Raw genomic sequence first — 25,089 nt, 5'->3', positions numbered from 1 at the left:
AAGATAAAAGGCAGGAAGATTAAAAAAATACATTTTAGTGAGCCTGAATGTCAAATTAATTCAGTCAAAGTAATTCAAAAAGCTGCTGTGTAACCTGCCCACTCCATGCTGCCACCACCACCACATCAGGAATAGCAGTTTCAGGCCATACAGATGCAACGACCTCCCACTCCCATCTGCCTTTCAGTGTAGTAACACAAGAGGATTTGTTTAAAAAAAACAAACAGAAAAAGAAAGATAAGGACAACCAGATCTCTCTCTCTCTCTCTCTCTCTTTCTCTCTCTCTCATCCACACACACACACACACACACACACACACACACACACACACACACACACACACACAGACACTGCCCTACACTCACTTAATTAATTTTAGAGCCAAGAGATAATCGTATTTCACTAATGGATTCCTGTGTGCTTGCTTTTCTCTGCTATATCCGTGTGCCAGTGGGCATTAAAACGTACCATTTTGTTGTATCACATGTTTTTTCCCTGTTCTCCGTATCTCGCTTCCTTTCCAAGTTTTTGAGGTGCACCACACACACTTGCGCGCACGCACACACACACAGACACGCACACACACACATACACACACAGTTCCAGGATTAGATCTTGCAGAGTCATTGCGAAACAAAAGCTGTACTGTACCGGGGGAAAGGGACCGCTGTAAAAGTGCCTCAGCAGTAGAGTCCTTACCAGAGTTGATAAACGAATGCATGACATTAATGCACCCTTTGGGCAATTGTTGCAACCCATCTCATCGGAACGGTGCCGTATGTTTAGCACTGTTGGGAGGTTTCATTCTCGTTCTTGCTGCCAGTTGTTTTGAGTGCCTGGGTAGAAATTTAAAAAGTGTACATTTGTGTATGCCCGGGGCGTAGAGTTCATCCAGATTTTGTGCAGAAAATAAATTCACATTAATTGCACATTTGCAAAGCACCCTCCCCAATAGGTTTGGGGAACCTCTGCCAAATCCCACTCAAGATGATTCATCTTGTTTTCTGGCCTCTCTGAAAACGTTCAAATTATAGGTCTCGGTTAGAAAATTGAGTCATTCCCAAATTAAAGTTTATTAATAATTTGCTCAGGAGGCTTGTCATTTAGTGCCATCCCTTATAGCCTGTCATGATGTGCTGCATTTGATGAGTTAATTTCTCTGGATTCCCAGACTGTGCAGCCCCTTTTTGGCTATGTGTAATTAAAGGATAAGATTTAAAAAGAATGTAGATTAAAGCTGCTCCCAGTTTCCTGAAGATTACTTTACTTTTCATCATCCACCTACTGACTGCCACATAAAACACACACACACATATACATGTATATATATAGAGAGAGAGAGAGAGGGAGAGAGCATGTGAGAGAGAGATTCATGGGGCAATTTCAAGCTTGAAGCACTTCACTTATGACTTTCTGCACCTGTGTTTGTACCAGCTGAAGCCCAGATGGGACTGTGCATTTTTGATGTGTGCAGTGGAAGATTTGTGTTTGCACATCATAAGTTTGTCCAGTGTCACCTACAGGGATTGAGAGACTAGATGATGACATCCAGCTCTGCCTCCTCTCTGGAGTCTTGCAGGGCAGAGATATCGCTGCTGCCCGAGGTTTTCACATCCTTCATAACTGCCTCAGTAAGCCTAATGGGGTTGTATTTCTGTGGAAAAGTTTAACGCCGGGGCAAAGCGTGCCGTTTAGCCTTGCCGCAGCCAGTGGGAGGCTTCGGCGGAGCCCCCCTGAAAAACATCTGCAGTGTAGAGATAACACTTGTCCTCCATGTTTGGGAGGAAAGACAGAGAGAGAGAGAGAGAGAGAGAGAGGGCACAGTGAAAGAGACTGAGGGCTGGTGAAGTAAGAGAGAGAGAGTGAGAGAGAGACAGGGGATTGCCCTGGCATGGCGGATGATTTGAGAAACAGAGGAAGAGAGAGAGTGGAAGTGATGTGGAGCATGTAGAGTGTTGTGTGGGTTGCAGGGTGGAGTGCATGCTGTGCTGTGGAGGAAACAATCCTTGTTCCTGCTCAGCCTCAGCAGCTGGTAGAAAAAAACTATGTCAGGAGTGAAGCTATAAGTTGTATGAAAACATGAATGCAAAGTCTAATTTAATAACGAGGCTGGATGCGCAGTGTGAGAGTGTGCAGAGTTGTTGGGTCCACTATGACCAATCGAAACAGTAATAATAGTTTTAAAAAAAAGAGGAACAGAAACAGTTCTGGAGGACATTCGATGCACTTTAGTTGCTCTGTCATCTCTCTTAGAAGGACAAAAAGCTAATTTCAGACACTTTCCTCCAAGTTGAACAAAGATGGGTAGAAATCACTTGCTAACAAATAGGTCACACAGTTGTACTGACGGGATGCTGAGAGACACAAACGTGGACGTACACACTAAAGATGGCACACTGCACAAGCTGCATCAATTATTGAAGGCCATGAAAAGGTCTGGGCTCTCGCTTGTCGACAGGGCTTTGGCAGTTGTCACGCCGCCTCTTAGCAGTCAGAAGGCAGACGCCACCCCCTCTCTCGTCATGCTACCTGGTTTTTGTGTACCCTGCTACTTCCCCTCCATCCAGCTCCACTCCCCATCCACCTCTACATAATACAAAGGAAAATCCCCACGCCTGTCTCCTCCTTGGCTCTGCCCCCCTCGTCCTTCCTTTCTCTCTCTCTGTCCCTGCCTCCTCTGTTCTCCGCCGCCACATCCCAAGGGCACTCCTTACCCCTCCCCTACTCAGACACTGCCTCTCCATCTGCCTCGGCAGCTCTCAGTAGCCAGTGACATCTTTTCACTTTTCATGTGTGTATTTTGATTGTTCCTGAATAATTCATGCTGCTCCTCACCCCTAGCTTTATTTTCTCCTGCCCCTCCATGATTTCTGAGAATTTTTTCCAAGATCTGACGGCGCATTCCTTTTCCCACTGAACGCCTCATCTGTCAACACTGAGAACTAAATTAAAAACTACTGAGGCAATGTGACTTCCATTCCCGGTGGACACATATAACTTATAATGTCAGAATTCATCCCCTTTAAAAGTGAGGTCAAATTTCAACCGTTGTCAATAGATGGCGAATAGCCAATCAAAAATGATTACTTGTGTCCCATGTGGCGTGATGTCAGCAGCTCTCCACTGAATACAGATGCACAGTATAGTAATTGGTCTGCCCAGCAGAAGTCTCTTTTATCTGATATCTCCAAACAAAAGGTGTAAGGGTAGAAAGTACATGGAGAGATTTGCTGCTTTCACTGCCGTCTGTGGTACATTAACAGACCAACTGCAAATGGTAGTTGCAATACTCAAAATTGCTTCAATTTAAATCAGTTTAATTTATAACAACAAAACACAACAGCTGCCCCAACATGCTTTATATTATAAGGTAAAGACCCTAAAAAAATCCCAACAATCAGATAACCCCCTATGAGCAAGAACTTTGTGAGAGTGGGAAGGAAAAACTCCCTTTTAACAGGAAGAAACCTCCAGCACAGGTGGAGCCATCTGCCACGACCGGCTGGGGGTGAGGGGATCTACACAATGATTTGTTTTTCATGCTTTGAAATTGATACCATCAAAGTCTGATTCTTCTAACGCCTTTAGTGTCAAATGTTTTGGAGCTTTAGAATTGCAGCAAGACACAAAGGGTTATTTGTCTTCTTCATGAATTTGCATTGACATCTTTTACCCCCTTTACTTCACTTTTTACATCAGATTTTAATACATTTTGCACAGGCTAAATGATCAAAGAGAGTGGCATGCAGAGCTGAAAGATTAAAACAGCTCAGCTATGTTTTAATAATGTTTCCATGACACTAAAAGAGGAATAAATTACAACACAAACAGCCTGTCAGCCAAACTGTTATTTTAAACATTGATATATGCCCAATATTTCACACCGGGTTCATCTCTGATATAATATAAACAAGTCTGGAGGCTAAGAGAGTATTTTGAGTCTCTCTTTTCATCATGAGTGTCTATTGTACTTACACTTAGCAGTAAGATACCTGGAACATTTCAAGGGCTAGTTTGTGCGAAAATGTTACACTGATGATGAAAAGAGAGACTCAAAATAGATACTTAGCCCCCAAAATGAGGATCAGCAGGCCTTTGTTTACCTTAAATTCATGTTGTGATTCATAGGATGTAAATGTGAGGATACAATTTCAGGAAATAGGAAGCACCTACAATCTGTGTGAGCATGATCCCCAAGTAGCATCTATAGGTGCGGTTAGTTTTCTGGCTGTTTTCGCAGTCAGTTCATGTCCACATCAAAGTAAGTGGAGATGAGATGCATTAAATATTAGCGCGAATACCAGTAATCAGTTTGCGTGCTTGATTTAAATAGTACCCACCACACCCCTATTTTTTTATGCCTAAGCAAGAAAGTCCCAGAAATACATATTGTGTGCAGTGAGTCACAAAAATCTCCTCTTGTCTCTGTGCTCTCTTTGTAAATACTTCTTTTTTCTTTTTCACCAAGTAAATCTAGCTCATAATGTTCCCACTGCATTTTCCTGTGCCTGTTTTACACCGTGTACACAGATGGGTTGTGCTGGTTTTTCAGACAGCTAAAGAGGATAAAGAAAATCAGGCGCTTCTTTGGCTGCAGTTAATTGTAAGATTCAGCCACATTATGTCATTCTTTTCTGAGCTCAGGGTCATTCAGTTGCCATGGCCAAGCTGTGCCAGTTAACAGCCAATACTTTTACAAGTTCAGGCTGTCAAATTGGATACTTCACACGTGTCTGATTCTGGCTTGGGGAAAAAAAAACATAATGTGAGGGATCTATTTGTACAGATTGTCTCAATGATTAAATCATTTTCTCTTCAATTGGGGAGGTTGTGGAGACTTTATATCCAGAGGAAATGAGATAACACTCATATTTAATCTACTGCAGACTACACAGCCAGCACACATTATCTTACCAGAGTGGGCCAGTTTAAAAACACCAGAGTCAAAGGAAGACAGGACATGCCAGCCGGACAAGATCTCACTTATCATTAATATGTTGTCATTTGATTTATGAAACTGTGCATAGCAGCAATTCTGAACTACCGTAATTAAACCAGCCTACAGGTGACGGTATGACAATCGGATGAGTCAGATTCATAACTCATCATTTCCTTTAAAATACTCTGGGTGAGTACAACTAAAGGAAGTCATGTAAAGACAGACAGCTGCTGATCTTGATTAAAGTAAAATGGAAAGCTCATCAGGCGTGACCCAGAAGAAGAGAAAATTACATATTCAGCTACTGATTCACCAACAGTGAAGGATCATAAAAAAGGTGAAAACAGCGAAATAATACTAGTCCACACAGTTAACAGTTAACATGTTTTATTGTTTATTCTATTATTGTGTTGTCTGTATTTATAATAATCGATAGTCATTAACAAGTAATTATTATATACTCTTTTTACACGTTTCATTTGGGTAGCAAAAAAAGTACAATACAAGGGAGACCTTCAGTTTATTGCTGCAGTATGTTGTGGAATCAATCAACAGGCAGTGACGAGAGAAAGCTAACTAACGATTAAGCCAGCAATCATCGACCTGAGGAAGACAGAAAGTTGAAGCTAACATATGCTGACTCTTTTGTGTGAGAAGGAACATGAGATAGAGGCAGATTCTTAATGAAGAGAAGAGAGAGAGAGAGAGAGCGTGCTAGAGATGCTTGAAATTCAGTAGGGAACCAGTTGCTACGGTAACAGGGAAGGTAACTGGCTCCTGTAGGTGGTGTTACCATGACAACCACCCTCAGTGGCCAAGTGATGCTGAGAGAGAGAATGTGGAGAAGAAGCCTAAAAAAAAAGTGTTTACGTGTTTGATGAGACAGATGAAGGGGACGTCAAGTGAGCGGAAGCTGATGTAAAATGTGGGAGAGCGACACCTTCCACGCTGCTGCAGGCTTTCATCAACTTCCCTTGGTTTGCTTTCTTTGTGTAAGCGGCCTGACGAGTCAGCACGAGCTGACCCAGCCTTAGCTGCTTGTCCTGCTGTTCATTAACAGAGCACCTGAACACTTTGAACAGCAGGCCAACCGTGCTGTATGAGAGACCTGGGAAGAGGAGGCTATTCCCTCAATATGCTTTTGCAGCTGCGGGGGTCACGCTAGCCGTGCTGGGCTCTTTTATCGGCACTCGTGAGCATTCGGACCTCTTACTGGGAGTTAAAAGACCAGTTTGTCCTCACTGTGGTGATACCACATGTCTCTGAATGAAAGCACAGAATCAACATGGTGTGAAGTAGGCTGTTTTATACATACTGTTACAATTATTGTGGCATACAGTATATTATCTTTTGTGTTGGGGTGTCCACTGCTAAAAAAATATACACTTCTGCTTTCCGTCATTGGTCACATCTCTAACTTAATATACATATATACTATATATACATATATAGTAATAATAATGATATTGATATATACATGCAGCACATACTACTCTTCCACACTTTGGGCTCGCGTAACCTATAGCACATAACCTCAAAGCCTCATTTGCATGAGGTGCATCTGCTAGACAGGCTCTCGGGGGAGCTGGCACAGTGATGAGAATTGTGCATGTGCATAAATAAAGAGACAGAAGCAAAAAAGATGTATGAATGTTTTAACTTCTCATTTTCTACCCCTGCCCCTCTTTCCCCTTCTCCTTTATGCCGCCTATCTCTCAGTGCAGGATATTATTATTGCTTTACCATTATACAGCTACACTCAGCACACTACATATAGGCGAACGGCTTCAATTCACAATTTCCTAATGGCTTCTAAAAACATTCATCTTGAAACACGAATTGTGTTTTCTGCCACTGTTTAAAGCTTTTCATGCAGTTTTATTCATTTTTTTGCCATGCAAGCATCAGAAAATCTGTTTACCCAAATTCTTTGCAATAAGTAAAAAAACAGTTATGTGCAGCACTCACAACAAGGACAGATGACATGCAGATCCAATGGAGAATGCAGAGGAAGAAAGAAAAGATCTGCTGCAAAGACAACAGAGTGAAAGACACAGAGGAATAAGCAAAAAGTGCAAGTAAAAGATAAGAAGCAGGCAAGAGGAAGGCTCAGATCTTACTGATCCCAGCTGCCTGCTGCTTTGGATGGCACTATGGAAAGACAGCCTGTCCTTAAGTGGATCAATTATTGCAGTCTTTTAACCTAAACATGCCCTCATTTAGGCTTTGAGATTGCCCTAATCTACTTAAAAGATGCTCAAGGGCATGATGATGTTGCTTTAAGACTTCCAGCCTTGTCTCGCCTGCACAAATACACTCTTATCTGATACCTCACTCGGCTGTAAAACTCAGCTATCGTCTACATGTATGTCATGTGTCTTAAACTGAAAACCGTCCTACCCCATAATATCCATGCTCAATTGACAATTTGGTTTCAGGGTGGATTGCCAGTTTTAGAAAGACAGTTTCATCGCTGTGTTTTGATCCCAGCTTATCAGTCTTGCTTATGTGCTATTAGAACTAAATTGCAGTATTTAACTACATTGGAAAAAGATGTAACAATAGCTTGTTGTAATAGAAAACAGTTGTCTTAATAAGTCTGGTGTACAATACATTTTAGCAGTGCCAATAAGAAATATTCTTTAAGGCACGAAAGTGTTTACTAATAGGAATTTGAATCACTGAGTCCCAGACATTACTCAAGCCTTTTGAATGTGTTTACAGCATAAATACAGATTTGGAAAGCTGCGTTGCATTGTGTCAATCTCAATCTGCCTAAGGAAAATCCACTATTCAGTGTCAATTGTGTTGACATTAGGATGATTCAGACAGACCTGCAGCGCTCAAATCTCTACTAAGCTGCTGATTCCTTCAATCCCCCGAGGTACTTCTTCAGCTTGAAATTGCATCTGCAGGCGCACAGTGTTTGCCATTAAAATCCTGGCATTCCCCTGTTGTTTTTGCTTGACTGTGAAGGAGGTTCAGCTGTGTTACATAACATCAGAAATTCATCACCGCTAAGACAAAACCATTTCAGCTTGGCTGTGCTAGAGGAACAGAATCTTGCAGGCACATAATGTTTCCGGACTCTCTCTTGTTTTTGGCTGGATTTGTGAAACGTTATTACGCAGTTGTTTCCCTCCCACATATCTGCAGGAGGTGGTTGCATAGAAAGGCTTGTGAAAATGACCAGCGATGCTTTGTGTTTTTTGTGGTTTTTTTGTCTTTTCTGAAGAAAAAAAAACATGCACAGTGTGGCGTCATTATGGTGCGTGACTCAGATAAGGCATTTGTTGAAACGTGGGTGGAACTGAGAGGCACATTTGTATAGCTGCTCTATGCAACGCAAGTATCGCAATCACTCGTCTCCGTCTGAATATAGCTAAATACTGCCTTTCCATTGAAGTGGGGACACCACCCCAAATTTATTTTACTTCTGCGGGAGTTTCGTTTTGTGTTATATAGCCGACATTTCTTTTCACCAAGTTTTACAGAAGCCGATAAGAAGGCTATGTAGGAAAACAAGCAAAACGCTTGCTGAAAATATAGCTGCGAGATTATGCATAAATGCATAATGGAAGGACAATAAAGGTGCCGCTTTTAGGAGGTTAAGGATATTGTAGGACATTTAGATGGGATATTCATCTTGAAAAAGTAAAGTAAGTCCTTGTTTTTCTGGCTGGGTCTCGTGCTGCTATTGTATATGTGGGAGGTCTGTATCCAGTTAAATATGTGGGCATAAAGGATGACAATGTGGCTTTTTACAGAAGACAAAATTCAAAATCTTTCCTATGGCCCAGTTGCAGAAGTCTGCAGAATCTGGGGTTTTCCCGGGGCTTTTCAGAGGGCTCAGGTGATGTCTGGGTCAGGGGTTGGTGGTTGGAATTTTATGAAGGAAATTTTAACTTACCAACACTTTTTTTTTATGTTGTTTCTGACTTCGATTTGTGCCATGTTTATGAGCTAAAGCTTGCAATATGTATTGTACTTACAAGCAATATTCAATTTATTTCACTGACTAACATGCTTGAGATTTAATATTAAAAAGATGTTGAAATCCACGGCAGTTGAACAATTAAAGCAATATTAATCTGAGAAGTAAAATTGGATGGATGCTAAGAATTTCTAGCTGGCATTGGTGTAGCCTGTTATGTAACATAAACTCTTGGTATATGAAAAAAGGATGCTCTTATGCATTTGCATGGCTTATGTATATAGGCTTAGATAATATTTACAGGGCATCAGTTCAGTTTTTATGTATGTGCATAATCCTATGGACTGCCTCTGCTGGTAACCTAATTAATTTTGTGTAAGGCACTCCGTGAAACACATACGCTTTGGAGACTAACAATGGCAGGGAAGATCCTTGAGTGCTGGTTGGATATAGGCTATCGTCTTTTAGTAAACATCTTTGCTTCTAAATAACCTCAGTCATAAAATGACATGCGCTGCCAGCCTCGAGCTCTGTGGAGTCTCTTGCAGTGATGCCAGCTGACGTGTCCTGTATTTTTAAGCTATACTTGAAATTAAATCAAATATTGGGAGCTGACTTTGGCTGCTGTTCCAGACCTAGATGAACCCTGGTGATTATAGGGCCATCTGCTCCCAGTGTGCCCAGCTGGAGGCTGGACCACTGTAATCTGAACTGATGTAGCCTGTGATGTTTGCACATCTCTAAAACCAAAAGCCTCTCTCATAATTTTTTTTCTTATATCGAAATAAAGCATTCAGTTTATTATCCCATAAGTAACATTGCAGCAATGTGTGGTTTACAGTAGGAAGCTAAAGGAGAAAAACACAATGCAATATGTTCCGCTCTGCCCATCAGTCTCCTCTGAATTGAAAATTAATGGCTTCAATTAGCCATTAGCTAGAGATGTATAATAATGAGTCAATATGCAGAGCTAACCTGCTTTATCCCCCATTGTCCCTTTTGCATCATGAGAGTCTGGCTTACCCTCTTATAACTACATGCAACACCAGGAAGAGGCCTGATGGAGCCTATGAATAATTAAGCAACATGATTACAATGATGAATGCCCCTAAATCTATCTGGCCATTTAGCACTAGTCTAGGGAGGGAGGCCAAACAGCGGAGTGTCACGCATTGTGTGAAAGCTGTTAGGGAGGGAGAGGGGAGACAAGAGGGACATCAGAAAGAGGGAGGTGGATCAGCCTGTAGAGGAGGCAGAGGAAGAGAGGGGAAAAAAAGGAAAATGGAGAAAGAGTGAGTGAAGGAGGGGCTCAGAAGCAGGAAGACACCCACTATTAAGCCATCTGTGCTGCAGAAAAGCACAAAGACGAGGGCCTGTGCATGTGTGTGTGTGTGTATTTCATAAATGTATGGGTTACTCATGTAAGGCTTATTCACACGGGGTGTGGGCGAGTCTTCCACACGAGTTATTGGTTGTTGGATGGTGTTACACTAATCAAGAGCGATCCTAGCTAATCAGGCTTTTCACATAGTTTGCCTAAAGTTTGATACCTTTTATGTATCCTGACATAATCAAATCTTCAATGACTTAAAGTTGTATTGACAGCAAATATGTATTGTGCAAGTTTTGCTGCCTGGAACTTTTACAAAAGGTAAGATGATGCCAGAGCTGCTAATATAGCTCCATAATCATTTACTGACTGCCTGTTAAATCATTTTTAGCGCTTACTTTTTTTAAATTAAGTGTTACATGTTTCTTTTTATTATTTACATTTTGTCATTTGTGATGTTTAAATAGATTGTCCAATATCCCACTGATGTCATTATCAAGGTATCATCACAAGATACTATAATAGAGATTGCTGCATAGTAGAAGAGAATTAGTAAGGACGAGCTCCTCAGGGCTCTGATGTCTGTAGTTAATTATCAGTAGTTAACTAAACTCTCAGTATATCCCAAAGAGAGTTGATTTATACATACACAACAACGCATGATAACCACACATGTACATGCACATTGTGTACCTCTAATAACTGAGAGGAGTTATTGAATAAATAAACTACAGTCACACAAAACATGGTGACATGAAAGCAATGATAAATGTAAAAGTGAGTTTTGATATCAAAGCAAAGTTCTTCCCAGCTCTTCAGCATTCGAATTACTACGACCAGTTGGGTTGGTTCTTCAAACTACAGTCTAACAGCGGCTTGTAGAAAGTGATAAATGATGGGTGGGCTTCTCCCCTCTGTCTCTTCTGCTCTGGCTTGCCTGCAAAGGCCAGGGAATTGCATCATTACAGAGGATGAAGTCATCCTGCAACATAAGGGTGGAACAGGTGCTGAAAATTTAATTAGAGAAGGATGGGAGATGCTGGTGGAACATGTAAATATACTGCCCAAACTCGCCCCGACAGACAACTCAGTTTATGTTTATGTTCAGCATACACCAGATCATATCTGTTATTTTGTGCTCATAACATAATTTCCTCTACTGGAAAGGCATCTGCTAAAGTGTAATCACACATTATTATATCCGAGCAAAAATTTCCACTGCGTCTGGTCCAAGTGGACTGTGCACTCGTCTCTCTGGGAGCTTTTAGTTTTTCTTGTGATGCTTTTTTTTGCTGTGGAGGTACACCCGTGATTACAAAGTGGCACAGTCAGTATGCAGTGCATATGGAGGAGGAGAGCAGAGGAATAATAATAAAATACCAAGAGAGCTAACATAGGCAAAGAATACGGGGAAAAGGCAGAAAGCCAATCGACGTTTCCTGGCTTTATATCACCAGGTTGTTATTAATGATGCAGCATCCCCTGCAGTGGGGAGCTGTCAGGTTTCTGGGCTGTCGGCCTGTTCAGCCTCATCAGCACAAGGACATGATATGTGGAGCTCAGGATGTTTGAACAGCACTTCCTCGACAACTTGTGAACCCCTCACTCTCCCCCGCATGCTTTCAGACTGTACTGTACGGAGATGCTTCAGTACACCACGGCATTTTCTCCCCGAGACATGGCGGGCGGCTCTGCAACCTGTCTGTTACTGGAGAAGTGTCACTGTTGACAGATTGTGATGCATTATTGGGAAGCCAGCTGGATCACTGCGTTCAGAGTGTTCATGGTCACAATACAACAGGGGTAGCACTCTGAAGTCTAATTGGCTTTAAAAGGGGAATAACATACCAGGAACGCACTAAAAAATCTTGTACTACATGTTGGGAATTATAGCCATAATTTGTAGGCATAAAACATTGATGGAAATGCTTAATCAAAGCACAAGAGTGTGATTAATTAATTGTAGCGAAAGTTATTTTTAACTAAATGAAAGCCCGATCCTTCACATTGTCTATTTAAGTGATATAGCCAGTGAGTACAGCATTTTGATGAAAACACTTAGTGTTTGAATATTTGAAAACATTACTTACCTACTTCATTTAAATTACAGTTAAAAACTCTTTAAAGCTAATTTGAATATTTAAAAATAATGCCTTTTAATATTAAGACATGGCTGAAGTCTACCAGCTCTGTAAGCCTCTACAGTAACACAGCAGTGCTTAGTGGTGAACTCTACTCACAACTTTGATAATGGGTATGCGTGAGTTCTGGACATGTTTAACTTTTATCCCGAACATGTCAGCAGAAGAAGAGTCACATGATCATCAAAGCCTCTTTAATCTAGAGAACGGTGCTCTCAGCAGAAGCTCTGTTGCGTGTGCGCTGGTATGCCCATGACCCTGGATTGGTTTACGTGGCTAACAAAATGGATGAATGTTAGTATGCATCTTTTTCCGCAACCTGTCAAGAAAGTGTTGTGCAACTGAAATTCACAAGGCAGATTTTGCACTTGCTTAAGTTACCAATTTCATTTTTTGGTGAGGTCAAATCAATTCAAAGTGCTTCAAGTGCTGCTGAATTTCACTCAATTTTTCCACCAGGTGACCCTATAGTAAGAATACTACATATTAAACACTAGAAACATAGTTCTGTTCTTAAATATTAAGCATAATTAGGCCAAGTATAAATATGTGGTTGATGGATGGATGTTGATGGCATAAAAATAATTTCCTTTAAAACTTTACAGCTTACTGAATTTGGCCCACAATGAAGTTCCAAACAAATTCAAAACCTTTCACTATCAAATGGCCAGCCACTGCAGCTGTTCTCACGCTCAAATATAAACTTACTTCCATATCTCACATGCTTGGTGTCATGGTTCCTGGGCCTTTGACCCAGTGTTTTCAATTTCTTCTTGTTCTGTTTATTTTCTACATGTCTATGTTTCCTGTTTTACCATGCCAGCTTTCATGTCTAGTTCTACCTCCTATGTCTTATTAGTCAGATTATGTTCAGCTGTGTACTGACCGTTCATTAGCCTGTGTATTTAAACCCTTAGTTTCCTCCAGTTCATTGTGTTGTCATTGTCGATCCCGCATGTGTGTTCCAGTTCAGTAATTCAACCAGTCTTTCCGGTCAATCAGCTATACTTCTCATGTTGTGTTCATCCGTTCATCACAATAAACACCAGCCTTAACCAACCCGTGAGTGTTGCATTTGGGTCCTCTCTTCCTCACATCCACACTGCGACGCCTGACACTCGGCAGGTGAAACTACAGGCTGCTGCAAGCTTCAACAGGTTCAAGCAAGCCACATCAGCTTTCAGCAGTCAGTTTCTCTATGAACTGCCTATTCTAGTCTCGAGTCAGAATGCTATTTACTGAAGTGAACAACATGTGCGCTCAAGTATAAATGTTAGGATTCGTTTCTGCCATAGTAATAAAGTTGCATTATGAGCACATAAATAAAGCAAATGAACGTCCCATGTTTTCCAAATATGGACACTCAGCAGCAATATTCACTGCAGTTAAAGACTGTGTTGAACTGGGGTATGACACATAAGAGCTGCCACGATCAGATTCATAGACAGCCTCGGCAAATGTATTTCTGAGATTGTTAAGTATTGAATTAAGTGATTTTCCATTTCCATTTCTTTAAAAAAAAGTGGAATACCATAAAATATATTTATGCCCCCCAACTAATGGTTCTTAAAAGCATTTTTACCATTTTGGTAAGAATAAATAGATGTGATGCATGTTGATGACAGTTCCTGTTATTGCTGTAATAATACAATGGCACAAAAACAGTGAAACAAAGACATTACGTGGTATTCACGCAGTAGGGTAAAATGGGTCTCGTAGCTTATGTGATTTCAGCCGCTGATTGATGTTTATGTGATGTTGTTGATGATTATAGTGGTGAAAAGAATGCGGAGAAGAAGAATGCTTCTACTTGTCGCGTTCAACAATTAAGGCTTCTGCTTCTTTGTGGAGCAGCAGACCAGAAGTGTACACACTGTAGATCGTGCAGTTGTATTGGTTATAAGGGAATGCCTAATCTAGTCCTGCATCTGACTAGAGATTGGAAGTGTAGACTTGTGAGGCTCGAGGTCAGGGCCTCAGGCTTCTGATGGACTGCTATTGATTGGGGGAACGTGGCGATACAGTTGCAGTCGCTGAGCATTGATTTTCTGCAAGTGCAGTAGTGGAGAGCAGACAGAATGAGAGAGCTGGACCAGAGGGAGCTGCCAGGTTATCTTCTCAAATATCCGGAAGTTTTTTTTTTCTTTCTTTCTTTTTCGTTGTGGCACTGACCTTCCCTGACTCAAAGAGATATATCTATTTAGACATTAGCTCAGCAGCTCCTCTAGACAGATAGTTTCAGCAACTTCAGCAGTCTTCCCCTCTGCTTATCTTACAGTACACTTAACCAATTAAATGATCCAATTCAGCTCTGTCAGTAACAAGCAACAGTTGGTTTTTAAGCAGGTATAATATTTAATATTTTTTTTTAACCTAAACATGTTATACTACTGAATATAATTCTGTTCACATATCCAGTTAGAATTGCAGGGGGTTGGAGCCTATCCAAGCTGCTATCAGGGGAGAACTTTGATAGACTCCAGAGAGGCTGTCAGTCCATCGCAGGTCTCATACATTGGTGGGACAGACCATTCCCATCCACAATTACAGCAAATTTAGAATAATCAGTTACCCTAACAAGAAAGTCTTTGACATGTGGGAGTAAATCACCCAGAGACAAACCACTCATGACTTTCATGCTTAGTCCTAGCTGACCATCAGATGTAAACACAGAGCCCTGTTGCTGTTAGTTGATGGTTTAAACCCATATTTGGATGCAGATAGTACCAGTTCTCATGTGTTTAAACTGTGTGGAATCGTGTTGCCTTTCTTTTTAAATTTTGCACATATTTTAAATTCCAAAAAGCTCCTGCATTGAATCATCTCTTCTTTTAAGAGGAGTTTTCACACAAGAGAAAAGAGGAGTTTTCTCTTTTCTCTTGTGTGACATTGAATTTAATATGCTAAACAATTCAAGGCCTTCTTTAGTTTATTATTTGTTTCATAGTTTTTGGTTGATAGCAGCTCTGGACTTCCGGCAGGCCGACGAGTTTAGTGTTGTTGTGTTGCCATCAAGCAACATACACTATATGGTCATCAAACTCATCAATACTCTGCTGGCTCAATAACTGCAGAGTTACAATACAAACCACCTCTTGCATTAATATCAGCACAAAAATTGGGCTATGGAGTTTTTTGTTTTGACACGATCCTTTGTGTTACGCAGTGACTTTCACCAGAAAATCATCTCCGTTTCCAGTGCAGTTTAGGACAGTCGTTAAATGACAGTTTTCCACAGCATCACATCGCTTTTGGGAAATGAGGTTGTGTAAATCAAGACATTTCGAAATTTGGAACCCCTGCCTTTTAAGCAGCCATTGTTTCCATTTGTTTATCTTCGCTACCGTTATTAACTGGTTGTGACTTGCAAGTACACGAAACTTGTTTGATGGGTAAATTATCCCAATGAATATGTCAGCAAGTGCTGACAGCTAAAAACGCTAGAACGTCATTCTTTCAGAGAGGCAGTTTTGCAGCATTGAAAAAAAAGCTAATCAGGGAGAATACCTTTATGAAATTACTATAGAAAATTACAGACTTTAAATCACAACTACCACTTATGAGCATTATGTTAACAGCCTATGACCCTGGAAGTAGTTTAGATTTTAGAAAGAGATACTTGTGCTCATTGTGTCATCTCAGGCATATCTCTCTACGAGATATTCATATAATGTAAATGAATAAACATAAATCAATTTCTAAAGAGGTCTATAAAGTCATTCACAAATCTTAAAAAAAACTGCTCTGGGAAATGGGGAGCGGTAATGAAAAGTAGATGCGTAATTTGTTAGAAATCTGCTAAGACATGCAGAAACACAAACCCTGCCCAGCATAATTATAATGCACAGACTGCTCAGGGCTTATTATATTTATTGTACATTTACTCAGAGAGGTTTATATATTTATTTTACCCAGTATGAATTTTAATTAGGACTTCAAACACTTTAGCTCCATTTGGCCAAAGCAGGGCTTTCCTTTGATCAGGCGTCACTCTCCCATATTTTTTCTCCTCTATTTCTTCCCTTTGAGCAACTTCCTTCTAATTGGCTCAGCGTCGCTCATCTTGTCTGTCGTCAGTGGGCCTGTCTCTCTCTCTGTCAGCACAGATGAAAGCATGTGAGCTGTATACAGACTCTGGGGTGTGGGATCCCTTTTTTGTGGAGTTTCGTGGTTAGACAATAAATAACATTGCATGTTGTCTCTGTGAATGTTCAATTGTTACTAAGAAACCTGCATCCTTTTACTTTACATGGCCTGCAGGAGTCTTTGAATATGTTCTCTAAATGTGTCGTTTTCTCCAGCAGACACGACTCAGGGATCCAGCTGAACATGAAGCATACACTGTATTTCTTCACTTTTACTTTAGGGCTCCCTTCACTTGTGTTTTCTTAAAAAGAAGTCTGTGTTTGTTCATTTTGTAGACCCTTTTCCTCTCTCCCTAAACCCTCCTCTTCTTTATTCCTCCCTGGACTCTCTCTGTGTCTGTCCTGTGTGTTAATGTAGTGAAGTGGTGCATCGGTCAATGAGCTTGTATTAACACCTGACTCCCAGCCCTAGCTGCTGTTTGTTCCTCTACTGGGGTCCCATGGGCCCTCCCCACAGGCAGAGGCAACATATCCCACAATCAATAGCAACATCCTAGAAGGCCACGGATGAGGGGAAGGAGAAGAGAGAGGGGAAGCAGTCTTTTACGTGCTCTTGTATGTTTTTTTTTTTTCTTTTTTTTTGCAACAGACCCCCCACCTTCTTCTACCAGCCGTTCGTTGTTTCCTCAGATGTCAGTGCTGTCAGCAGACAGGGAGCACAGGCCCACCAGTTCACAGTTGGGCATTTAATTTGTTCCTTCATTTATTTTGGGGCATTTCAAGAGTGACGGTTCTATGGTTCTATCTTTTCTGAATTTTAGGTTTTCTCGTAAAGCGAGCGGTGTGCAGACTTCTACATTAGTCTCTTCTCTCTTCCTCCACATTTTCCCCTTTCTCTTTCGATCTCTCGCTCACTCTGTCTTGCACTCAGGCTTACACTCTTGGTCTATAATGTCGGAGAGTGCTAGAGTGCATTTAGGAATTATGACAGAATATTCTCAGCTTCTGTGTTTATGTTAACTCCTCCTCATCTGTCTTGCCCGCGCCCCTCCCCTTTTGCTTTCTAGGCTTTGGCCATGGCTGAGGTGAACGGGCCAGTCCCCCAGGTGGCCGAGCCGCAGATTGCCATGTTCTGTGGCCGTCAGCTCCTGCACATGAACACACAGACCGGCCAGTGGGAACCGGATCCTCAGGGCCGCCAGAGCTGCTTCAAAGAGCCCAGCCAAATCCAGTCCTACTGTCAGGAGGTAGGAAGCAAAACTTTGCAGGGGGATTGAAATTCAGCGAATGGAAACTAAACAGCTCTGATGAAGACCAGACTAGAACAGCAGCATTATGAAATTGCTAGTTTAGGAATACTATTTCATGATCTCAGCAAAAATGAATAAATAAATAAAAAACAAACTGTATAAAACAAAAGGAGTCAAGTAAAATTTCACATCCTTTTTCTCTAATTTGATTTGTCTAACACATGTCCTATCAAACCTATATATTCACAAATATATAGTGGAGTGATGGCGGTCTGTTGGAATATTACAATATTTCACCTGGCCTACCATCTACCTTTCTGTCCTCTTGTTACCTGCTACTGTATGCATACTCTTTAGCATCTGCTGTAAAGTTATTAGTGGTACACATGCTCTCCACACACTCCTTAGGCTGACATTATGATAGAAAAGGCAGCCAGGCACCATCTGGAGGCCAAAGCAGACGCAGCAGCTACAGACAGCAGCAGCCATGAGCTTGAATGGACAGTAATCCGATTAGCTGACATATTATGCATTTGAAATGGCTTTTACACAAAGCCCTCGTTTTCCTTGATATTTGTGAGGAAAGCACTTTAGTGTGTATTCAGACTGCAGGCTACAGCTATATTTCTTTCACTTATTAAATCTCATTATGTGCTTGTGCTTCAAATGATTGGCCTAAATTGAAAATGGAAATAGTCCAGTGTCAAATTAGAAATAGTGAAAGACAAGAATGGCCATTGAAATTATTATATCTAATGTGGCTTTAGACTAATGCCCCTACATGGCTCCATGAAGTTAAAATATATATATACATATACATATATATATATATATATATTGCATGGCTCTCCCTTGTTATTGTTAGTCTTCTCCCCACTGATACTGCTCTCCCTCCTCTTCTTCCCTGATCCTGCTGCTTCTGCTCTGCCCCAAATTTACCAATTTTACCCCTATCTGCTCTTCCTTTTGTCTTAATTCCCTCTGTTTTGTCCATCTACCTATTTGTTTCTGTGTCTCCGTTATCTCTGCATGTACCTATACACTCAGATGTACCCAGGGCTCTCAATCTCCCATATAGAGGAGTCCAAAAGACCAGTCACCATCCCTGCCTGGTGTAAGAAAGGTTGGGGGCACTGCCAGACCCACCTGTTCATAGTCCTGCCCTACCGCTGCCTGGGTAAGAACAACACAAATCACTCTAACACAATAACAAAAATAACCAATTTATATATTTTTTAAACAATAGAGTATATTTCACATATTCCTATGATGATTGTGCTTCATGTTTGGTTGTGTTGTTTTTTTTCTAATTAGCTTTTAATGTGCAATTTAAAAGCTAATTGTCTAAATGAAACTGTGAAGGCTGTGATCCTGATTAGTTTTGTTTTGTTTTATTCTGGGTAAAAAAATAAGTGAATGTGTTCACACATATGTAACTAATACACAAGACAACAAGATAAACACAGCATGTTTAATTTATAGTTCAAATACCAGCATTTTCATGTCTCCCATCACTTCACATTTGTAAATGCATTACTATTAGAAGTGTAGTTAGGCAGCACTTAAAAACTGGACTGTGAGACAGAAAAGACTTGCAGACAAACAGGTCAAGCATGCTATTGGCCACTAGGTGGCCAAATAGGCTAACAATGGATGAGTGACTAAATGAAAGGGTAATGAACAAGTAAGTCAGTCTGGATTAATTAAAAACTTACATGTTCATGCATCTTACTGTGAAACCTGCTATAGCTTGTTTGATATCTACGGCAGTGCCTTTCATATGGGTTTTTCCTCATGCATGAGCCTAAATGAAGAGTAATGATAACAGTAAGAGATTAAAAGGAAACAGGGGTGTAGACTGTGTAAACTGTTCATTTCTGCTCGGTTTATTAAGAAAGGCAGTTAATGTTCTGCATTTATGATCTCTGAAATAAATATTTTACATTCATTTTAAGCAAAGTACATTTTTTTCTGTGTCCTTGATTTGCTACTGTAACTGCATTTTATCTGTCTAAAGTGCTCGCTCATTATACATTTATGGTCTTTCGGTTGTTACTGGTGCACCGGTCTTCATTTAAGACTTCCAATTCACTGTCCTTCCTCTGATCTGTGTAATCTATGCAACGCACATCTGGTGTTCACGCACAAAAGGCATCATGATAAGGTTCATTGGACTTGATACAAAAGAAAAGAAAATACCTGATTTAAATATAGCTGATCATAGCCTTGTGGTCATCTACTCTTGCACCTATGGACCACTACACGCAACTCCTTGTTCTGTAGATTTGTACACCCCACCATGAAAAAAAATGGTGTGAGACGATGGTCCTGATTGGGCTTTTGAGCTTCTGACATAATGCACCACCTTTGGGCTTAGAAACTTAGAGACTTTTCAACTGAAAACTGTTGTTTCGTCTCTTGCTCGTACACCAAAACCATGCTCTCATCAACAGTGATGGCGTACATAAGTATGAGTAACTGCTCATACTTACGTACATTATGTTTTGGGTTTTTTTTAAAAAAAACCTTTTATTAGGTGGAGTCCCTAAACTTTGTGTACACTCTTGCATTTAGTGTCTGCTATAGCCTGTCCGTGTTTGATATGTATTGATAAATCTATTCAAATAAGAATCTCAACTGTTATCATAGTCCTACTGCTTGACATACCTTTTTTTCTCTCCTGCTGCAGAGGGCGAGTACGTAAGCGAAGCCTTGCTCGTGCCCGACCGATGCCGTTTTCTCCACAAGGAGCAGATGGATGTCTGCGAGAGTTTCGTGTACTGGCACAACATTGCTAAGGAGGTGTGGAACAGACTACTGTAGACCAATTTAAAAATTGCACAATGAAGACATGAGAGGTCAATCATTTTAAAGAAGATGAGAAATCTTTATGTGACTGACACATTCTGTAATCATTCAGCCAGCGCACAATTAAAAACACTAATACAGCCAGCTAGCTCTGACTGTAATAACAGTCAGAGCTAGCTGGCCTTTAGTGGTCTTTGTGGTGTATTGTTTTTGATGTCAAACTTCGTCAGAACTCCCACTAGAGATGATTTTCTGGCAGAGAGATGTGCCACACTCCTTCATAACATCTCATGTTAAAGTTTTGCTTTCAGAATCGAAATGAATCGTTTTGTTTTTATTTTTCTAGAATTGTCTACTTTTAATGCAATTTCTATCATGAACGACGCATTTTTGACACTATGTTGAAACACTGTGACACTATGTATTTGCTTCTGAATACACTCGAAATTTGACTCTGTGTTAGGAGTGCACTTCAGACAATCTGGAGCTCCACAGCTACGGGTTGCTGTTGCCATGTGGGGACCATTACCGGGGTGTTGAATACGTGTGCTGCCCGGGGCGTGGAAGTTCTGGTGATAAAGGAGAGGCAGAAGAAAGAGACGTCCCTACTGGTCCTAAGACACTTGCATTCCAGACGAGTGGAAAACTCAGCTCTGTGTAAGATGATTCAGCTTGACCACGCAGACATGTTGTAGGATGAGGCTGTGGTTTGTGTGAAATATTTATAGTCACCCATTTTTCCACACAGAACCAAAGTGACAGCACCCACTCCGAGCCCCTTTCCTGAAATAGATCTTGATGATGATTTGGAATTTGAAGATAATGAAGTGGTAGAAGACGAAGACGAGGACGAGGAGCAGGAGGAAGAGGAGGAGGAAGAAGTTGATGAGGATGAGGCAGAAGGAGAGGAGGAAGAAGAGGAAATGGCCACGAAGGATACAGAGTATGAATACCCTATCGACTCGGGTCCCTACCAAACATCGGACTACTTGGACACCTTCTACTATGAGAAAAGCCAAAAACCCACCACCTCTTCTCCTCTGATGAAGGGAGACAGCTGTAAGTGTGCCTCACTGTTTCTGTTCATCTTTCTATTGCTGAGAGAGAGAAAAAAAATCATGCCCCGCTCATGGTTTAGTAACTGTTGTTACCAAAAATGTCAACTAGGTTCTCTGCCATTTCCAGACACATACGGACTCACCAGTGCGCCTCATGCTTGGATGTAGGAAATCTACACCACAGACATGCACACATGTCGGTTTCATGCTCTACTTTTCTGTAGCTCAGCTCAGTTCATGAAATGAGTGTATGTCTGTGTGTGTGTGTGTGTGTGTGTGTGTGTGTGTGTGTGTGCGTGCGTGTGTGTGTGTCACATCAGTCTGGTGCATAGCACAGCAAGGCCTCAGCAGGGTTCACTATGGGGCGTGCAATAAATGGAGCAATTGACCACTTCACTCTAAATTTCAGAGCAGTAAATATTGATAGTACTCATTATGTGTGGGAAACACAGTAAACAATGAAAAACCAAAACTGGTTGATCATTTTTAGTCATATTTGTGTTGGGTGATGTTATGGTGTTGTCAGTGGTTTATTTTTACTCAAAATATTTTTAACCTTCACCCCATCAGTATGTTTATCTTATACTGGACTATGAATACTACAAACTGTGGTCTCTAGGAGTAAACAACTGCAGGAAACGTTAAAATGTAAACTGCAAAGGCAGGTTTTATACAAGATTTAAAAAAGTAAAAGAAATAAATTACAGCACAAAAAGAAAATATATATGATTAAAAAAATGTAAATGAATTGTAATTATTATTTTATTGTATTTAAATCAAATTAATTAAATTTGACAAATAGGTTTTAAATAAGAAAAAAACTTGTCAGGTACAACAAACTAGCATAATTATGTGGTTAGGGATTAAACTGTTTCCTTTTTTCTTTTTTTTTTTACAGTTTTTTCTTTTACTTTCTGCTCATTTCAAGTAAAGGAAGCTATAAAAAAACATGAGAAAAAAAATGAAGTTAAATCCAGTGGCTTAGTATTACCTGTTACCACTAGAAGTATTAATCCTAACATTGTGTTAGATATACTGAATATATATTAATTTCATTAAAAGACGTGGTGTAACTTCCAGTCCAACCAAGCTGAGGTCAAATACTCAATCTGGGCCTCCGAGCTTAAAAAAACAATGTTATCACAAACAAATTATGAAATAGCTTGAACTCAAACATATTTACTCCAAGTTTTTTAAACATTGCTTCTTTCTTGATTTCGTTGCTCTGTAACCTGTACTGTCCTTTTTAATTGCAAGATAATTTCGCTTTGGCTCTTGCAGCCTACGTGACAATAACAACCTGTTTCCTGTCTTTCCCATCTAGTGACTACAGCTAGGCCCACAGATGGTGTCGATGTTTATTTTGAGAAGCCAGTAGACGACACCGAGCATGCCAACTTCCTTCGTGCCAAAACAGACCTGGAGGAACGCAGAATGAAGCGCATCAATGAGGTAAATTTCACAGGGCTAAGAGCAGGCTAATGGCATCTTGGCTGGCAGGTCACACTTTTGGCAGGTGATTCATTAATCTGGAATGAGATTTGCTCATCCGTTGCTCTTGTCCTCTAATCTAATTCTGAAAATGACAGTACAGTAGGCCTGTCCATGTTCCACCTGCATTCAGGGGAGCTGATACTGAAAGACATTTCTTAAATAGCTCCCAAAAAAATGTCGATTAGGGCTGGGTTTAAGATTTTATCGTGCGATGTGGAAACCCCCTTTCATTTCATTAGTATATACTACAAAGTAAAGTGAACATCTTTGGACTGTTGGGCACATAATGACGATACTCTGATAATCCTATGACAACAAGATTTTCAAGTTGTTTTCTGACATTTCTTCACAAAACATAGATTAAAGAAAAAAATAACTGCGGGGATATTTGACCGGCATCTTTGGTCATGATCACAAGAAAGCTGTCATACAACTTCAAGATTGTTTTTTTGATTTGGGTTTTCTTTGTGGTATTGCATAGCACCACTGCAGCGTTTTCTTTGTTATAAATGCAGTCAGACCATGTTGTTGAACTGATGCCTAAACCCCAAAAAGAAAACCTAGTTAGCAAATACGATAGCTGTATCTACAAGTCCTATCAGTTTTGAAGTGACAAAAGATGGTGTCTTTTGTGCTCCAAGTTTCATGAGAAGACTGTCTCCGTCACACACTCTGGACACATTCTGTGTGTTTGAATCCCTCAGATCATGAAGGAATGGGCAGAGGCAGACAACCAGTCAAAAAATCTGCCAAGGTCAGAGAGACAGGACCTGAATGAGGTAAGCAGGCATTTATCAAACCCGCTTTACTGACTTACAGTTGCAGTATCCCAGATAAAATGAATAATTATGGTCTTTTCTCTACCAGCATTTCCAGTCTGTGCTGCAGACGCTGGAGGAGCAAGTTGCTGGAGAGAGACAGAGACTTGTGGAGACTCATCTTGCCCGGGTTGAGGCCATTCTCAACAACAACCGGCGCCTGGCCCTGGAGAACTATCTGACAGCTGTACAGTCTGATCCCCCTCAGGTAAAACTACCCTGGAGTACAGAGGAGGAGAGAAGACAGAGATAAGCAATTGCAGATATCTTGTCAATCTGTCTATGTTTATACCCGGCAGCAAATTAGAGGAGCCTTTGTCTCATTTTCTGGTATTTTACTTCTCACTCTTATCTGCTGCTGAACTGTGTCTTCCAGCCAGAGCGTGTGCTGCAGGCGCTGAAGCGCTACATGGCTGCAGAGCAGAAGGACCGCAGACACACATTGAGACATTACCAGCATATTGTGGCGGTTGACCCCCAGAAGGCCGAGCAGATGAAATTCCAGGTGTGTGTGTGAGAGCGTGTGAGGTATTTGGATGAGGTGAGCACACACCTGTGCTCTGCACATGTGAGTCTCTTGTCTGCTGACCCTGAAACAAACAGAAAACAGAGAACTCAACGATGTGAGGCAGTTACAAATCCTCTTTTCATTTAACTAAAAGCAAAGCCAGTCTTTTCTGACACCAAAAGATTTACAATCTGGCAACACTTTTCATTTTAATTTAGTAATAACATTTAAAAATGAACAGGTAATAATTATGTTATTACACACTGTTAAGCGTGGGTGTATTTGGTTAAAGCTAAGACTCATATTTTTGCTATAGGGTGCTAGGGGATCAGAAACATATCCTAATAAAGAGAAAATACACTAAAGACACCAGTAGCATATTAATATTTTGGAGCCTATACAGTAACCTGCTAAAATACACAAAAACAGGGACGATATCAGTAATAATTTGGATTACAAATGTAATATTATGACAATAATCAGGTAATAAGATGACAAAGTTAAAGTAATACATTTTAAGCTAATATCGCCCCTTTGTAACTCACAGTTCAAGCTCTTTTGGTCAGAAGCATGAGCAGAATCAATTTGTATTTCCTGCAGGTGTACACACACCTTCATGTGATTGAGGAGAGAATGAACCAGAGTCTTGCCCTGCTTTACAAGGATCCTACACTGGCTGAGGAACTGCACAGTGACATTCGTAAGTTATACTGCCCTGACAAA

General features: G+C 40.7%; 1 protein-coding gene across 3 annotated transcripts in view; it reads left to right on the top strand.

Annotated features, from left to right (window-relative positions):
* Window positions 1-25,089, top strand: part of aplp1 (amyloid beta precursor like protein 1) — a 33,858-nt gene that overhangs the window by 3,875 nt on the left and 4,894 nt on the right. For all 3 annotated transcript variants that reach the window (XM_006801454.3, XM_006801452.3, XM_006801453.3), the window contains exons 2-11: window positions 17,498-17,677; window positions 18,728-18,857; window positions 20,370-20,482; window positions 20,952-21,145; window positions 21,237-21,547; window positions 22,871-22,998; window positions 23,745-23,819; window positions 23,908-24,066; window positions 24,235-24,363; window positions 24,967-25,066. In XM_006801454.3, the coding sequence (XP_006801517.1) occupies window positions 17,498-17,677; window positions 18,728-18,857; window positions 20,370-20,482; window positions 20,952-21,145; window positions 21,237-21,547; window positions 22,871-22,998; window positions 23,745-23,819; window positions 23,908-24,066; window positions 24,235-24,363; window positions 24,967-25,066 (1,519 nt within the window). The remainder of the gene's footprint in view (window positions 1-17,497; window positions 17,678-18,727; window positions 18,858-20,369; window positions 20,483-20,951; window positions 21,146-21,236; window positions 21,548-22,870; window positions 22,999-23,744; window positions 23,820-23,907; window positions 24,067-24,234; window positions 24,364-24,966; window positions 25,067-25,089) is intronic.

This window comes from Neolamprologus brichardi, chromosome 11 (assembly GCF_056152115.1).
Source record: "Neolamprologus brichardi isolate AB-2024 chromosome 11, ASM5615211v1, whole genome shotgun sequence".
Classification (NCBI taxonomy): Eukaryota; Metazoa; Chordata; class Actinopteri; order Cichliformes; family Cichlidae; genus Neolamprologus; species Neolamprologus brichardi.
This window is presented reverse-complemented; position numbering and strand designations above follow the sequence as displayed.